At 34.6% G+C, this 20,006-nt stretch overlaps 1 protein-coding gene across 1 annotated transcript in view; it reads left to right on the top strand.

Annotated features, from left to right (window-relative positions):
- The first annotated feature begins 2,747 nt into the window (after positions 1-2,747).
- Positions 2,748-20,006, top strand: part of LOC149798457 (uncharacterized) — a 28,633-nt gene continuing 11,374 nt past the window's right edge. The window contains exons 1-7 of the mRNA XM_089963653.1: positions 2,748-2,889; positions 8,297-8,455; positions 10,985-11,167; positions 11,522-11,710; positions 13,921-14,145; positions 16,061-16,270; positions 18,295-18,384. Coding sequence (XP_089819779.1) covers positions 2,835-2,889; positions 8,297-8,455; positions 10,985-11,167; positions 11,522-11,710; positions 13,921-14,145; positions 16,061-16,270; positions 18,295-18,384 — 1,111 coding nt within the window. The 5' untranslated portion in view covers positions 2,748-2,834. The remainder of the gene's footprint in view (positions 2,890-8,296; positions 8,456-10,984; positions 11,168-11,521; positions 11,711-13,920; positions 14,146-16,060; positions 16,271-18,294; positions 18,385-20,006) is intronic.

The raw sequence follows: 20,006 nt of genomic DNA, 5'->3' as shown, positions 1-20,006 counted from the left end.
GCACCAAAAAGGCTGCTAGTCTCGCTGTCAAAGGGTCGTTGATCCACGCCGACCTATGTAACATATAACTAGCCGAAGCAGTGTTTTGTCCTCTTGCAAATGAATAGCTGCTATCTATAGCAAGCGAAATCAATTGACTAATCAAATAGCTTCTTAGTTTTTAATACGGTGACTTCCATGATTCTCAAGTACTCTGGTGCGAAGAAAAAGCTCGTATAATTTTAAAATTTACATGAGGTATGTATCATTGTCTACCGAGGCAGTTGAAATTATTTCCAACTGTCTTCATAGGTAAACATAAGGATTAATATCATTGGATCCGTTTCTTACAGCTGCATCCAATCAGACAGAATGTTTTATAACATTTGCGACGACTTGGATCTACATCTATGGCTAACATATAAATGGGAGAGGGAGCTCGTGGCAACTGTGCATCTAGTTTTAGAGCGCCGTTGTGAAAACATTACTCTGCTACAATAATAGCCGACACATTCCTTCCTAGTAGATTTATCCAAACATGAATGCATATGTATTTGGTAGGTACGCAGTGACCGATTACCGTTAATGTGATAAAACTGAATTAAAATATAGTATTACCTTTTCACTAGATTACCAATAACATAATCATTGTGAAAACACGACGAATAATTCCCGTGTGATTCAAACTTTTCATTATTAAGTGCATGTGACATATAACAAAGTTGATGCAGCTGTCTATGACTTCGAAAACCACACAATTGCAGGTGATTTCTCTGATATAAACCTCGATACGTATACTGTTTGCTGTTGTATTTTTTTTCAAATTCACAATTATTACTTATTCACCCTATGTATTTTTTATATTTTAGGTCAGTGTAATAACAGCAGTGAATATATTTTGTAGGTCCTACTTTAATAGCGTAACAATTTCCTTAACACCTTGAAGTAGCATTTCAAATTGTATATTTCCTGGAGTGCAATATACATCCGCAGTTTCTTGGAATTCTTTTCAGTGCACCAGGAATTATTCAGCTTTTCAAATCTTTCAGCTGTAACCTCTATTCGTATTATGCCTTCTTCAAAAGCCTCTTAAAATGATTTATGTAACTTCTTTTCTGCACAACAAATAGAGCTGTGAATGTTTAAGCCGAAAGTTTGATTAATTTCAGGTGGCTTAAAATTGCATGCTGTCTTGGTTTATATATAAGCTCGTGTATTATCAAGTTTACTTGTCATGCAAGTGTTGTAAAGCGATTTGATCGAGTCGAGTGGAACATAAACAGTCAACGTTTTTTCATGGCTATAGTTTTATAAACTATATTTTGGGAACATGTCTTCCATCCAACATTGAAACTGTATGCGATTTGGTAACAAATTGACAAGGAAATATTTACTGCGGTAACTCTACTCATAATATCATAATATATTTACGCATGTACATATATTCATATTAAGTTTCTGTAATTTGCTAAATATGTATTACCTATCTGTATAACATGTATGAATCAATGTTCATTTTGTAAGAAATATGGCGGTAACAGTTTCTATTTATAGGAATGTCGCTCAGTTGGAGTAGTTTTTTGAGTTATGAGAAGCATTTAACACGTGTTTCGCGGACAAAGTTTGAAACTCAGACACTGCGATCACTTTTCGCATGTAACATTGAACCTGGGATTACATGTTGCATCTAACATTGGCTTTAATTTCCAGATTGAAAAGTAATGGGCAAAAGTTAGGCTGTTCACAAATAAGTAATGATTTAATATAAAATTCATGAAACTCGTTGAATAATGCCCAGCATTGCTTACCCAAGACTGGCAAAAACGGGGCATTATTCAATGAGTCTCATAAATTCAATATTAAATCATAACCTATTCTGAGATCCTCTTTGTATGTCTCGAATAATCCAGTGATAAGGCGGCCCTGTTGCTATTTATATTATTGTGCAAGCTATATGCAGTTCGGACGCCGCATTTAGCCATTACCTTAGCAGTCTTTACCACTGTTCCATAAACACTAAAATGTGATTAAATATCATTTAAAGTCAATCACAAAACCAACTTCATGTGCTTTATCTTTAGCACATAAAATTATATGTGATGCTGTTGGGCAGTTACATCTGTATTTACCATACATACATACACGCACGCACGCACGCACATCCAAACATGCATACATACATACATATATCCATCTATCCATCCATCCATTAATACATACATACATACATACATACATACATACATACATACATACATACATACATACATACATACATACATACATACATAACATGTGTCTGGGCTTCTAAAGTTTCACATGTAAACGTCACGCTAGGAATTCGCATAGAGGTTGCTCACTGTCAAAAAACTGCAATATGATCAGAAGTGTATTTTCGAGACGATTTTGTTTTCAATACCATGCATGCATGCATGCGTCGGTGCGTGTATGTATGTATGTATGTGCGTGCGTACGTACGTATGCATGCATGTATGTATTTATGTATGTATGATAGATCTATGGCTGGAGAAGGAGAACAATACCTAGTGGTATATATATGTAGCTTCATAACAAAAAAACCCATCAGCGTTGCAATGCGAATTTCACATACAGAATAACTTTGTCACGCTTAAATACCTGGAAAGATCACATGTATTATTTTACAATGAAGTTTGTTTTGAAATACAAGTAATAGAGGCGCGCACATATTTACTTCCTGTTCTGTTAGTTCACGAAGCAAGCAGTTGTGTTTAGGTATATATGCTTTCGCTACTGTGACATATTATAATATAGCTAAAACCAGAGATAGTAGCTCACCTCTGATGTACAGACACTGATTGGGAAAATAAGGAAGAATGATATTTCTGCATCTCGCAGTTATCTACGGGTTCTCCATGTATTCTAGTCAAGGTAAGTTTACATCTATGCACTGAATAGCGGTTGTCACAAATGACTGAATTGTAATGGGTTTTAAGGTTCCCATATATGGCCGACCATGTTATTAGAGTAATGAATTTTCATCAAAAGAAAGGTTGCACAAAATGTGACCGTTTGTTTGAAATTGTTTGTGTCAGCAATATTTGTGTAGCCAACATTTCTAAGTCTTCACCAAATTGTGATCACCTATTTCAGGTAAAACATTAATAACACAAAAACTGTTTTACAAAATCTACACATAGGTATGTATTGATTTAGGTAGTCAGGTGGATCGATGTAATACACCATGCAGGTACACACCCTCGGTTGACAACAGTCCCAAAAGATGGCTGGCTTCTAATAGTAAGTTAGACAATAGACAATGAGACATCTTAAACTCCGTCAATACAATCACAGATAATAACATGGAATGCAAGTTATATAATTAACTCATTGATTGTAGTCGCGGTTTAAGGAATATGGGTTTCAGTGCACAGTTATTTTCCTTATATATTCTCAAGATGTTTATTTTAGTGCATAACTTTCCACTCTGTCCAAATCCAAATAATTCATATAATAATGAAACATATCTTTTCTACTGAAACTTACATTTAAGTTCTTGTTGCAGGTTATCCGGTATAGGATCAATCCATCATTGCTCACTGTGCTTTGTAGCCGAATACACAATCTCACTATAATCCTCATATCCTAAAGAATTAACTAGGTCCTTTAAACAATATCAAGAGTGCTTATATAAAAAATATGGTTTACCAACCCAAAGGAAAATGAAGAGGAAAATGTAATTGTGACCTTAGCGTGACATGTGTGTGCACTAAAAGCAGTGGTGGATTACTATAGTCAAACAGCCTATTTTACTCTTGTTGTTGGATATTAATGATCATACTGTGAAAGAAGTCTTTAAAATCGAATGAAAACAAAAAATTAAAATGGGTTAGAGAATAATCTAAGAGTTAGACACTACGTGGATATACACTGAAACATGAAAAAGAAACCATAGCTAAACATTTGAGATAAATAACTAAGTGGATGATCATATTATGCTTAATACACGGAACAACAAGACATGCTCCATTTCACCGTGTTCTATGCGTTGCAATGTTGTGTGGTTTCATTTCACATTTAAGTATCTTCCACAGATGAAGTTTCTATGAAAAAAACGAGTCCCGCTAATTGACCAACTACATAATTCATTTTTATTTGTTTTTTCCCATGTTGTTGTTTTCAAAGGATCAGGAAATGTATCTCTAAAACCGAGTAATTAGCCACTTATGAAGATCAGATGTGACAATGTACGTTATACACGAGACGCTAAAGTAGCATTGATGAGTTTTGTAAAATGCACAATCCCTAATTTCTTAACGTAATCTCGACATATTTGCACGTGTATATATGTAGTATTTTAAGACAGGAATAATTCGTTGTATTAGGTGATTGGGCTTTATTTGGTGCAGCATGGACTGATGTGTTGCTCTTCAGATTTGAAAGGCTTACTCATGGGTCACACGAATGTGAAACAAGAGAAAACACTAAAATGGGAAATTGGATTTTGTGAGTGGGAGGTTGTTCACTAATTAGAGGCATATTACTTGTACAATTTGCTCTTTTAAGAAAAATTCAGTCGACAAGGTTCTTGCGGTCACTGGAAATAAGGAAACATCGACCTCGAGCCCGATTCACGCAGGTACTGTTTGATTCTACCCTTAGTGAGACCCCACGCGTGCTAAAATATGTAACGGGATTTGGGGTTAGATGAGGAGTGTTGGGTCATAACTAGAGGTGCACTGTACGTATGGTTTACCGGGGCATTTTGCTTTCAGTTGTACGTAACACGGTACTTTTCCACTGTACCGGTATTTGGATTTTTATCAGAAAGGAATGCACGGAAGTTCCAGGGTAGTCTTGTTACAGATTTAATGATATTAACAGAGTGTTTTCATTCTTCATGGTCAGTATAACTTAAAAAAATATTATTTTTTGTTGTATAGGATACTTGTATTTGTACTACATCAATTTGATTATTACAAATGTAATTATAGTTATGAATCTCACGTCTGAAACGTGTCACGTATGTAACCGTGGTGCCAAAATAAGATGTTGCGAAAAACATTCGAGACAAATCCAGGTTCTTAAAAAATTGGGATGTAAAACAAAACAAAAACAAATCAATTATATACTTCTTTACTATGATACGTGAATAAGTACTTATATTTGTTTATATGTCAGAGAATCGTCATAAGTGTTTAGTACAGCAGTTGTTTTCCTTTTAAATTGCATGTATTTTCTCTCATATTCCCTAAATATGTTTTCGTTTGTTGAGTAGGTGTGTTTTATTTTTACTTGTTCTCTGATAAATATTTTGACCTGTTGTCACACTCAAAGTTTATTTGTCTTTAATAACGGTTATGTGGTTAGCAAATTGTAAGCCACAGTGTAAACACTTCCTAATTATAATAATAAGCTTTCTGATGTCAGTACAATGACTTTCACACGATATCAACTACTTTGTCTCCTTAATTATCCCATTTCAGTTGCAGCTTTTTTGTTGTAACATATACAACAGTTAATACACAGATATGATGTTATTTTGCTCTAAATCAGAGTGAGATCTTTTTCCAGAACATGTCTGGCTGAATTTAAAAAACATGCAAGGCCCCTGCCACAAAACATGAAACTGCTGGTCTTTAATATAATTGCGGTATGTTTGGTTCGTATCGTGGTATGTTCTCCATCATAGCGGTATACCGCGTTGTAAAATTGTTCGTAGTAGCCAGCTCAATTCAAAATTGTGAATCTATCGAAATCCCCACACGATAATCACATATATTTGAAAGGCACGTGGAAATGAATCAGACAAATATCTACCCTTATCATCCGGGGAGCCACACAAAAGTGATTCAGCAATTATGCAGTTATGTATACAAAATTCAGTCAATGAAAAAGGGAGTCGTATGTGTTGTCTAAACAAGGATACAAAAGACACGTTGAATAAAAGTTGCATATCATGTGTTGTTCTGCCCTTTTGCACACACACTTAATTGTAAGGTAGATGATCATCTCAGTATTTATAAATTCATAACAAACTAAACCTATACTTTGGTTTTCATTTGTCCGAATTAGCATTGAAGAAATAATTGTGTGGTGCTTGCTTTTTTTACTTACACTGTCACTGAAATAAAATGCGTAACTTGGCTTTAAATGAACGACCAACCAGTTTGGTTAATGCATAAATATATGTCTGTTTGAGGCACGTGTATCAAAATCAGCACTGGAGAAGACATCAGAATTATACTCACTTGTAACTATAATTGTGAACTATATTCATTCACATTGTCAGTATTTTTGGGACGATACTTGGCATAAGACCATGTTCAAATCGATCCTTGGCTGTCGCAACCAACTGTCGTAAAAGATGAATTGGTGTAAAAAGCCATTTCTATATAATATATATCAATTGAATTTGGAATTAAACTAAAGTAACATATTACAACCATACTTTCGAGAGAAAAATAATTGGTTGTCTTCAATTTGTATCTTTGATATAGAAGTATTCTCATTTTCTGCAGTTTCCGATTAAAATTCACACACACACACACACACACACACACACACATACACAGAGAGAGAGAGAGAGAGAGAGAGAGAGGGTGACACGTAAAAACCCTGTACAAACCTATTCTGTGAGACCCTAATGAAAGCTAGACCGGATGTACACTTTAGTATGTTGTTTCGAGTTTGCAGGATAGTAAGTGTGTGTGTGTGTAATTTGGACTTTTAACGTAACAAGTTTTCAGTCATATCACTATGATGTCTGCAGCGTAGCTGTTTATAGTGATATGTAGCACTTGGGCATCAAGCTCTAGACATATAGCATAATGTCCCACCCAGTCACACTACCCTTCCTCCAGGCCGACCAGCCATAACACTAACGTCTTAATGCTGAGCGTCTAGCGAGATATCTGTTAGTACCATTTTCATAAGTCTTTGGTATGACTCGGCAGAGGATTGCTCTAACCACCAGGCCACCGGAGCGATTTACAAAATAGAGGGTAACTAAATACGTAAACTTTGTTGGTTGTTTGTATGATTCCGTATATAATGTAGAAACCTACTTCGTGAAACAAACCCGAAGACGGAATCGAATATTGTCGCAATCAACCGCAACCGAGCAACAATAGCGCTGTCAGTTACTGAATATTATTGTTGTTGTTGTTGTTGTAGGGTTTAACTCCATTTTTCAGCACACGATAGGCTATACATGGCGGCCAGTATTAATGGTGGAGGAAGAACCTGGAAAACTCCCGGAAAGAAGCACCGACCCACGAGAAGCTATTGGCAAACTTTCTCACATAACCACATTGGCTTAATCCGAGACTCGAACCCGCGCAGACAGAGGTGATATGGCAGTGATCCGTAACGGAGAACGCTTTAGACCACTCGGCCACTCGGGGCCCTTTACTGAATGTTAAAGGTTTGGCGTTATTATTTAGGTTTTCGACGTAAAAAGTAGTCTAGTTTCCTTTTAACCCAGATTTAAGTAAGAAATGGGTTTACTCTCTCGCTCATTTATATACAGTATAGTTACAAATTTATTTAAGTTAACTTTTATGAAATTCCCTGCAAAAGAAACTGTTTGTGAAATTTCTGTCTCTTTTTAATCACAACGATAAGAATAAATCATAATTTTCATACCATCCCTTCCAGTCCCGCATTATTTGTTTGCTTTCTTTCTTGTAAGTTGTTACAATAGTATCACACATTTTTTCATATTGTTAAATATTTTCCTGTAAATAAGCATTGATTTTGAACAGATCAAATAAGTAATATTTTCTAAAATTAATTATGTTAACTAACGGATCAATTATTTTATATTACATCGATAAATCTGATATTATTAGAGGCAAATTCTCAATATTGTATGATATCGAAAAAATAATTATACTACACTGGGAGACAAATTACCCTCTTCAGTATCACTTCATTACCTTGGTCAATAACCTCTCTTACGAAGAGAATATCTAAATATGTTACGTCACAACTGACCAAACATTTTCAGACCAGAACATATTTCGAAAACAAATATCCAAGAATTGGAATGCTACTTGTTTTGCCATATCTACAAATCGCATCTGAGGAGAATGTCCATTGAGGAATCGACACACTATCTTATTTGTATATTTGTATTCAATTAGGCATAGGCAAATCAATCTACAGAATCAAGTTTGTTGTTTAGCGTGGTATTGTCTAAACATACAAAGCCCCGCCCCTCCCACGCCGAAAGCACACCCTCCCCACATCCGTTTTCCAGCAGTATTAGAAAGTATTAGTGCACATTATCGATGAACAGTTTTTTTTTTAAAACTTACAGTTGCATACATTTTAGCCCAGGATTGTGCGAGAGGTCCAGATAATGTTCTTTACTTCGGACCGTCATGTGAATACCTGTGTCACTGCGGAACATCCCAGTGTGACAGAGAGACAGGAGATTGTCAAAACAACAGTGAATGTGATGGTGGATGGATGGGGTACGGATGTCAGTACGGTAAGAACGCGTGTTCTAAATAAGTTCGTTGTGATAAATGTAATCTTTTTTATGCATTCGAGTTGGCAATTACATCCGAGGGTCAGACGTATGTGTCAGATACAAGGCTCTGCTGTGTTTATGACGCAAAAGTTTGGTCTCGAGGATGACATTTTGATTCCGAGGGAGAAAGGTTTATATCTTACACTGAAATATAATGAGGGATTCTTTTTCTCACAATTTAAGATTGAGTATAAAATGTTAGGTTTACGCTGAAAATGTAAATGTAAAATTTAAACGACATCGAAACACATTTTAGCTTTCAAAAGAACAATTGTTGAAACGGCTATAATGAGAGAACCAATCAGCACCCAAAGTGTGTACTGTAGGGCAGTGATAAAAATGTGAGCAGGTGAACAAAAAGTCCACTATTACCTATAATAATATTTAAGGCATTAAGAAATGAAACAGGTATTTCAACTAAACTTTGATCTATAATTTAGTTACCCTTCAGAAATAATAATGAGACATTTATTTTAAGAAAATTATAATAGCAACGGGACTATTTCAACTCGAAATTGGAGAACAGATGCCGTTCATTTCGCTAAGTCGATCAATGTAAAACAGCCTATCTGAAGGCCACATGGCATTAATCAATGATCGTGTTAGTATGTAAATGCGTCACAATTAATATTTATCCAATGATGTGCTAGGAAGCTATAGTCTACTTTGTGCACACTATAATCACAGTAGGAGGTCAAAAAGAATTCACGAGTCAGGATATAGGATAAGGATCGCACTTCACGTAGGACAGATTTATCTTGCACCGGTCGTCTACACTGGAAAACACGATCATACACGTATAGGAATGTGGGAAAACAATTTCGAGAGTAACATTGCTTCACTTAGTGCAGTTCATATCATTACATCGATATTAGTTACTCAAGATAAAAAAAAATAAGCGAATATTATGGTTTTTACAGCACATAAAGGTAAAATTCCATGGACTTGTCCAAATGAAAACTGCATTGAGATCTATGAATAATAAAGACTAATCTTTACACGTATAACCACTGTTAAGTATTAAATATTTGCCATTAATTTAATACAATGTCTTCTTCCTTATATGAAAGAGAATTCGTGGTAGATAAAATAATTCTTAGTTACTATATATTATCAAACCGTCGTCGAATCTCAGAAATTTAAAGATTTTACAAAATGCTCAAATTTGTTAGCCTCTGCATCGATCAATATTACAGCGAAAGGATATTGTAGATTTTTCATGCACAAAATTAGTATATTTATCATGGTAAAGGGTCTTAATTATTTAATTTTATTACAAAAACCCCAAATACGCTTTTATTATTCTGATCAAGGAGATTAAAGTAGTGAACACAGAATATAAACAAATTCAGTTTAAAAAAAGATATGTCATTTCAAAGCGTCTCCATTCTCCATTTCACACATTTGAAGCGATTATTGCTTGATAATACTAGGTGAACGTGGGTTCGAGTATTCTTTGTGTACGAATTAAAATTTCTCTAACAGTATGGTTGTACTTTTTGTATTAAATATTAATTCTGCTTAATATAGTCAAGCATTCTCCTAAACAATCCAGTGACAGCACTTTCCGTTCTTTGGAATCCTCTCTATATATTCATTTACAAATACATAGGGTCGTTGTTTCAATTCTGTATATAAATATTAGGCAACAAATTCTCACAGATGGTCTCTGAATCTACGAAACTTTGTGATAAGCACTATATTGTATAGAAAAGACCATCAGAGTCATCAGAAAAGAGGCCCCTTCCCTCCTAACCTTTCCAATTCCCGAGAATCGTTGTCGATCATCAATGGCAGTAGAAGTCCTTGAGGAGTTTGGTAACGAGTGTTTGAGTGGTCTAAGTCTCTTGCTCTTACAGATAACTCACATATCTTACCTTTGCATTAGTTTGAATTCGAGTCTTAGCTCGATCAAAGAGGCTAAGTGAGAAAGTTTGCTAGTAGATTCCCGTGAGTCGTTGGTTCTACCCAAGTTAGTCCTTCACCAAATATGGTGGTTGCTATATTGTGGGCTGAAAAATGATGTTGTACCCTCCATAAAGCCAAACCTTGCAGCGCTGATACCATGCAATATTCCCGTGTTGTATAACACTATTTTGCTCTTCATGTGATATATATTTAACTTGCATTAGTTACCATACAATTAACAATAACATTTTGAGCAGTGAATTATTATATCTTTTTGGTATTTCTTTATTTTAATAATTCAGTTTACATTGTGTGCGCTAAGCTAGATTTTCAATAATCATTCATGGAGAGATTTCTCACTCAAGATGAACTACAATGTTCAGGGCAAAATGAATTCAGTATAGAAATATACGTGCAGCTTTCGTTAAGTTTCATGAAAAGGCATGATTTTAACGTCTTATTTACAATTCTATTTATTTTTAGTACTACATACATTTGCCACATTTCGTAGTACTAAAACTAAAAGGACTGTTTTGTAAGCTGTTTACGTCTGTATTTGACGGACTTCTTTTTTTACAGTCAACATTGCACATGGTAGAACTGTAGAAAGTAACGTCTTGGATAATACACGCACAATTGTTGATGGAATCAGAAATAGTTGTCCAAGTGGAACACGCCAGAGCAGGAATCCTGCATATGTAACGATTTTCTTTGGACGGGAAGTGAAGATCACGCAAGTTAACGTTTTCTTTTCTAGCTCAGGTAAATACATTGTATGCGATTATAATTTTGTATATCAATATGTATTTGCAACTTTGAAGAGGTAAACTAACTGAGATGGTACTAAAAATTTGGTCATACACCTAAGAGAAGTTAAAGATTGATCAAACTAGTGGTGCTGGTGGTAAAAGTGGTTGTAATGATAATTATATTAATGATGAATGGAAGTAATAATAATAATAATAATAATAATTATTATTATTATTATTATTATTATTATTATTATTATTTAAGTTACAACAATCTAATTATAAATACAATAATCCATACCCCATACTCACTGAAAGCTTAAAAATGTTCATTTGACTCAACAATATACACAACTGTTCATTTCAGCATATGTTTCTGCTTTTACTGTTTCCGTTTTTGATGGCATTCAGACATTTTTATGTGGCTCATTCAGTAACTCAACTCAGCAAAGTGAATATGTCGTCTACTGTAATAGCCCTCTCTACGGACAATACGTAAACATCACATCTCAGTGGTCAGACGGATTCGAAGTTTGCGAAATTCAGGTTCCAGCAGGTATAAAGGTTTTTAATTTAAATTTGCCATAACTATGCCAGAGCAGTATGGTGTTTACCTTATGGGATCAAGTTTCTTATGCCTTTTATTTCTTCTTTGAACCATTACACCATAAGCAAAACAACCCTTTGTTTTCTCTTCTTTTTAACTTGATCACATGATCAAAGTGAGCTATTAAAGAAAACAAATGTACCTAAACGGAAGATTTTCCAGAATGAATTAGAGCATAACTTATTAGGGCATAGTCTAGCAACATAAGTTTTGACAGGGACAAAACATAAATTACCATTATTGCAGGCATATGCTACAAAATTGGGTTTTTCAGATATACTCCTGCGATTGCACACCAATATCTTAGTCTCATTCGACTAACTATAAATCTTCCAGACACAGCCTCGCATGGGAACAAAATCTAGTACGAATCAAAGCTACAGCACGATTCTGATTTAAAACCTGTAATTCTGTATTTTCATAATAAGAAGTTAGATCAAATGGCCTTAGATTCCCCATCATACAATTAGTGGGAAATTGAAAATATCAACGCTATTTTTCTTCCATTGTAGGAATAAATGTCAAGGTATTGACGTGATCTATGCCTTGAGCTGCCACCATTAATATAACTGCTTCTTTCTTCGGATTATTTTTCTCAAGAAGTATCCAGTTATGCTGTCTCTGCATATTTCCAGTATGTTTTCATGCTGGTAAATTGCAGGCCTATTCGACTCGGATATCTTAGTTTATTATCATTTTCTAGAGCTTAGTTTTCGTCTTTTTTTTGTTTTGAATATCTCATCAAAAAGTTAACATTTGGAAACGGATATAGAAGGTGAATTTGTCGTCAACTCGTTCGTCCACCCATCCGCCAATTAGGGTTTCGTGTCCAGAGCAACATAGCGATATCGTTAAAGATATCGCTATAAACTGTATCTTATGGATATGTGCACTTTGCTAATGACGATTCTTCACTTTCAGTGCTTATATGTTTTGACTCGGTTTGTCCCTTTATCCATGTATCCATCATACCCAATTTCATTTCCTGAACAAATCTCCACTATTGTTCACGAGGTCTAAGTGTTATTTAACATACATATTTGACTAGCGGTGTATATGGGCTTAGCCTTTTTATTAAGGTTTCATGTGTAATAAGTTTGATAATTTTGTCCATGTGTGCATCTACACATACACTGCTATCGGGAAGCAACCCCACCCCTTCCTTTGAAATAGAAAACAAAAGCAATTGAAAACATATTCATTTCCAACGTTTAAAACATGTACGTACATATCTCTTTGTACACTTTCATTAATAAGTTATTCAGTGCCCTGGCACGAAAAAAGTAACGATTGTCAACTGGCCTGTTCACAAGAGGTTCATGTTTTAGTAGATATAAAGTTTCATAACAGCAAATAAACACTTACTCCTGAATTGTCCAATATCTTAAGAAAAGTAGACAAAACATAATAAAATGACTTTTAGCTGATTTAATAGCGAACCCATTGTATAGCTGTATTTATATTTAAATTTGTTTAAGCGAGTTGGAAAACGTGTCCTTAGAATTTAGACATGATATCAAAATATTTGTAAGTGACTTGAGTATAAAAACACTTTCCGGATTGCTGTCTAACGTGTCATGTGAAATCAAAACGTCTCAAATTTTCCCAAATTTTCCCAATTGAAAAAGTTACGATTTTTTGTCATGCCCGAAACACTCTTTTCTAAAATCGAAAATTAATTACTAAATATAAAATTGTCCAAATGGTTGTCCCCCCCCCCCCCACTCTCTCTCTCTCTCTCACTCACTCTATTATTATTATTATTATTATTATTATTATCAAGTATCGGTTTAGTTTTGTAATTTGTAGTGTCTGCATTGAAGGCCAACAACAATGATTTGCTGCAAACTAGTTCGTTAACAGAGGCTTGAAAGCTCAGAAAAAGATTGAAATATTGCAGATTTGAAGAATTATTAAGTAAGAAAGTTATTACTTTAAATTGTCTCTTTATTTGTTTTGAAAAATTTGAATATGCGATGTAATACTAGACACAATTTCCTTTCACTCTGGCTAGAGGAGCGCCCGTTTTTTATTGTGTAAAATATTTCCATGAATTCTAGTCTTGTTCTTCATTTATAATCTTCTCCTTCTCCTCCTTCTTCTTCTTCTATATCTTCTTCTCCTTCTTCCTTTTCTTCTTCTTATTATTATTATTACAGGAAGAAACCTGGCGTACCGCAAACCTGCCTTTCAATCGTCACTTGAAAGCACTTTCCAGGCTAGTTATGCCGTAGATGGTCTTCCATATTATGAGTGGCAGCAGTATACATGTACTCATACACAGCTATCCACCAATCCCTGGTGGCTTCTGGACCTTCAGACCTCAGTCATGATACAGTGGTTTCGCATTTTAAACAGACAGGATGATAAACACGATTCCGGTTGTGAGTAGACTGTGACATATATGTTTTATTCAACAGAAAACCGTGAGGTTACGTAATACATATTTTCACTTCACAAAATAACGTGTGTGATACCGATATGAAACACTTCATTTAAAGTATGTAATTTTGGAGGATTTGAAACAAAAATTCAACTGAAAAGCAAAACAACAACACACATGTACCTGTACGGGCGAGAAAGTTACCAAAGTTATAGACGAGTGTTTCTTGTATGAAAGTCCAAATTAAATCGGGGTATGTTGCTGAGGGTAAATATTAAATGCCAAAACTCCGTCAGGCCAATGAAATGAACATTATAAGACCAACGTGTAAAATGATGCTGCATGAAGGATTTTTTAATTAGCGGCCACTGAGCAATTAGAGAGCAGGACCAGACAGGTGCGGGTGACAATCCCGTCTCGACTGGTCCGTGTTGTTCTTCTGGACAAGGGTCTTCAGTTCGCTTTGGGCGATATTTCTGATGTATCGATGTATCTTTAAAGGCCACACACACGGGCACATGAATAATCGTTTTGTCTACATCTTATGGCAGAAAATACATTTCTTTAACGAACAACATTTAGAAAACCATTTGTCCACTGTAGTTTATAAAGTTAAACATATCCTTGCCCAATGAATAAATATGGCATTGAAAAACTTGGAAATTGTAATAGAGAGAACCCCACATTATCCCAAAAAAATATGCAAATATTTTAGAGAAAATATGATAATATATGATGATTTGATCGACAATTACGCATATTCCTTAAATAGACACAAAATTCATATTTTGTCATACCTCACGATGTACAGTTCCATATATTAGAGAAAATATTCTCGTAGTCAAAGTTAAGGTGAACTTTAAAAATCAAACATCTTATTGGCTAGCTGTACAATTAGAGACCAATGAGACTTCATGATTCGGAGTATAGTCTGAATCTTATTTTGAGAATTTTTGTTTTACTCCCTTTTCTCTACTTCTGTCATAGCAAAACTGAATTAGATACTTTTTGCACTACGTCGGTATTAAATGTAAATTTTATTATTTGCTGTTGAAACATGTATCTTCCTAAATAATCCATTTCACATAGTGGTTGACCTTTGCAGACATATGTTACACATCGCTATCAAAATTTTTGTATGGTCTGGACTACGGTATATGTAAAGTCTATTGTGACATAAAATTGTTTCACAGGCTACTATCTGTAAACATGTACTTCGGAGTTGGTAATGCCAAATTTATATTTGTCTCTGTATATTAGGGGATTGGAGCAAATATTCGTCATAAAAGAGAATTTAAAACTAATCTTGAATGCCTAAAATCGTAACAGTCTCTCAACATAAATCAAAAGGCAGGATATATTGGCTCAAATTGTATCTAGTCATCAGAATTCATTAGTAAAAATGTTATAAATACTCTAGGCACATCATCAACGAGCTAAAGAGTTTGTTTTGTAGATTTAATGTGCCGAAAGAAAGATGTATACGAGTTATGTCGTTGATCTGACGAACATCTAATTACGCTAACGAATATTTGAACTTATAATTATTCGGGAGTTACCAAAACATTTGAGTTTACATACACAACCTAGAGGACAAGATATAAAGGTTATCTGCAATATCGTTCATTCCGTTTGATTTAAAGCTTCAACTAATGAAGCGCAACACTGTAAGAGTCAAATGACATCATAACCTTACGTGAAAAGCAAAAGATTGCAAACGAGAGGAACGTATAGTAAACTATTGCTTTAGAACACGATATGTTGATATTATTTAGAACAATAATTATACATGTTCTATTGTTTGTGTATGAATTGTCATCAGATACAATGTAGATAAATATGTGCGAGAACTTTTTCAATAATGTGTATACTTCGGTCAATTCGTTTCAACTCATGACATGAAACATTGTTTTCAGTAAACGAAAGATTAAAGAATTTCCGGATTTTTCTGAGTCAAGACAACGTGACATTCAATCAATTTTACCAGGATCAGAACAATGGTGCCAACGACCCTCCACTGCTCATAGAGCCGGGCCTGATGCCTGACAGTTTGGCTCGATTTGTTAAAATTGATTTACAGGGAACCAACCGCATACTGAGTCTGTGTGAAGTACAAGTGTTTGGTGGTAAGTATATTTTCCATTTAGTTTGTCAGAGACTGAAATACCAAAGTCCCCATCGCTTGTCATATGTTACCGAATGGATATGATTGAGACGCATTTTCATAACTGTGATAGTTTGGAGAGAATGAAAATATTAATTTGCCTTACTTGCATATTTTGATATATTTCTTACATAATTTATTTTTATTTATTTAGGCATTGATTTATCTCTTGTTTTATACCAGTTATGGAAAATGTAATAAGCATTAGATAAACTTAAACACTGGAGGATAAATTTATATTTTATAAGCAGGCATATTTGCTTTTAAGAACTGATTTATACATGTAGCATAAATCAATATATAGTAAACATAAGAGTGAGTGCATGTATGATCATATCTTATGTATATTCCTCTTTGCTTATGCTTTTTTCCGAATATAGGACTAAGCTAGTCGCATTAAAATGTAAATATTTAACGTGGTTTTGAAATCACAGACATTTTTGTGTAACCCGAGCAGTCATAGCTTTACAAATTTAGATAAAATCCTAACGCAGCAGACGAATGTGAAACAAACATTAATCTTCATTTATACTCATAATTCATAATACAAGTGCTCTTACAAGAGTTATTGTTCTTGTCAACATTTCATCAATAGTAATGTTTCCTGACAACAGCAAAACCCTTTAATTGTCTTGAGTCATAGAAATAAGATAATAATTTAAAGGATTCACCTTATCTGACTCTGACAAAATCTAAAGATGGAATACAATATATTTGATTCCGTTAAAATTAGTTGGAAAGAACTTTACGGTGGCTCCAGTTAAGAATTAACCATCACATACTAATTACAAATATATTTGTTTAAAATTCAGTATTGGTTTTGTAGCTGATAAATGTGTTCTTTTTGTAACAGTGAGGAAGAAACGATGAAACATTTATGTTGCAACTATGTTGTTGCAAAACATTTTTGGGGTCGGGTTTTACATATTTGTAGAACGGAGATTGGAGAGAACCTCGAGATTTAAGAAAATATTTTTAGAGATTTAAACGAGTCTTGTCAATCAATTTATATAAAGCTAGTATTATTATATATCGTGCTAAAATCGGAATTTCCAAAAAAAAACAAAACAAAACAAGAATCCCACCAAATCCGCAAGTGGTCTACATCGATTTGATATTTCATTTTAAATTTGAAACTAAAATGTATATCCTGGGAGATTTAAAAAGATCCCAAAAGAGATCCAAAAGTACAAAAGTTATTTACCAAGTGGAATCACGAGAACATATGTTTTCGGGAAATATAGTAGTTGCTGTGAAAGAAGAATAATGTGGTAACTGAATGAAATGTTGACTCTGAGAAAATAACTCTTTTTCTCTCACTGTCTTTCTCGCATGTGTATGCAGGCAGGTATGTATAGATAAATGTGTATGTATGCGTATATGACTGGTTTTTGTACATGAGTATGACTGTGTATTCATGCTCTCATATTTATTTCTGTAGATGCTAAAATATAATGGTATGTTATCTTTGAAATTAATAATGCAGACTAGTTTTTGTTCTATTCACTGGTTTCTTTCTTTTGTATTATCTTCTTTTCTTTTAACTTCCTGTTGCTTGTCTTATGGTTTAAATAATGTACCAATATATATTTAGTTCATGTTTTAGTATTATAAAATAATCCGAAGGCATTTTAAATGTACTGTAGTAAACAGTTTTGCCATTTGTGCAAATAGATTGTTTTCTGAAAATACATGTAAGAAATTAACTACGTCAAACAAAATGGATTGCTTTTGGAACCCATACCATTTTATAATTCTGGTAACTATCGTTCTTTAACAAAGATTTGCAAAATAATTGTTTGTTTTAACACTGGTGACAATTTGAATTGCTGCAAATATATCCAAGAAGGATTTTATTGCCTAGTAATACTTTGACTATAAGTTAATTTAAGCACGGATTAGCGGTTTGTGTTCTTAACATCTAATGTCAAGTAAATGCGTTCATGTATAATCACTCAAGCTCTTGTATAACATCTATTTTTTCAGACTGTGTGGATGGACGATATGGGGACTGCAACAAAACCTGTGACACATGTCGTCCGCAGAAATGCGACAAATGGACAGGATACTGCTATGGTAAGATGTTGTTGACTAATGCGATATCGTAAATGATAACTCGACATGGGTCTTTTATCCATATTGTAAATGATAAATCGACATGGGTCTTTTATTGAAATGTAGCGAGTCATGGTATCTTAAAGATGTTATCGAAGTTCGTTTCCTTTTACCTCTGAATGAAATATTCATATAGTTTAAATTTAACACATTGAAAAAGCAACCTTTCTTGCTTTAAGCGTTTTCGAACATAAACATGTAAACGTAATGGAAGCAAATATCCAACTAGAAATATGAACAAAAACATTCGCATGCAATTATCAATGTATTACATACACGCGCAAAACCAGTGTGAAAAGTTTCATCCTTAGATAAGTCGGATTAAAGCAACACATTTGATCTTTGAACTGACAACATATGAACTATTTCTGGTTTCCTTTTTTATGGTATATACCGTTAAGTTATTGGAGGTAAGACATATTTAGATATGTGTGACTAATAGTTTCTATTTTATATCATGCCTATACATGTGTGTGTCTGTGTGTGTGGGTGGGTGTGGGTGTGTGTGTACTTGTGTGTGCGTACTTAACCTCTTCTTCTCTTCTTTTTCGACATTTTTTCCAACAATTTCCGTTTTGTGTTTCTCTCCAACATCACAAGTCCAAGAAGATGGCTAAAATACGCTTGACTTTATTAATATAACACCAAATTTGAGACAATGGTTAAAATTACCAAGCAGCTTCATGATACTATTGTTGACGAGCGAAGCATAGTCACTTTCGTCCGCCGCTTTTGAAATCCTATCCAATACCTCGATTAAGTTCTCTGCGAGGTGGTGGTAGAACGAGGTGTCCTACACCAGCAGATCGACAAAGTCCTTCTGGTTGGAGTCACAGGGCTCTTACAAATAGTCCCAGATGTCGCAGATGTCGCGGTCTCGAAGTGCAGGCGCATCTATTTAGAAAGCGTGGTAATGTAAGTCACGAAAGTAGGCCGTCGTGTATGACGCACGGCGTTGACAGTAATAATGGGGAGGCGGTCGACAAGGGTATAGTGCAACGTCTCGGCTAGGAGGAAATTTGGGTGGTCTGCCCTGTTTACCGCGGATCGCACTTCGCGCGGCATGGTTTTAGCTGCAGTCATTACTGTCCACATTTTTACCGCCCTCGGAAGCCCATCGTTAAGAGAGGCTTTTTTGATTGGACTGACACTCTCGCCATTTTCTTCCTCACCCATTGTAATCTCTTTGAATACAACCGTCTTCTAGTCTATCCGCTACTTGATGGGACTTGTAGCAAGCGTTTGAATACCTGCCAGCCTACAAGATGCGACTTTCGAACCAACAACTCTGTTAAGATAATGGCCTCCACTTCTTTAACTGTTTTGATAATTTGTTACGATTATGCGATCTTAAACTAAGTAACAGAAAAGAGCAAAATTCAACATGTTTTATAAAATTTAATATATTATTTACTTCCCTAAATACAAAGTAAAAAATTAAACATAATTAACTGGACTGTGATTGAAATCATAAATAGTCCTACAGTTATATCAGTGTCGAGTATTTCAAATGAGTTTATTTGGTATTCCGAATGATTCAATCAATTTGTGCTGATGGGGCAATCGTGTTGCTATATCACAAT

The sequence above is a fragment of the Sinohyriopsis cumingii genome, chromosome 6, assembly GCF_028554795.1.
Source record: "Sinohyriopsis cumingii isolate HCF-2022 chromosome 6, ASM2855479v2, whole genome shotgun sequence".
Lineage (NCBI taxonomy): Eukaryota > Metazoa > Mollusca > Bivalvia > Unionida > Unionidae > Sinohyriopsis > Sinohyriopsis cumingii.
Note: the sequence above shows the minus strand (reverse complement) of the source record. Positions and strands in the feature narration are given on the sequence as shown.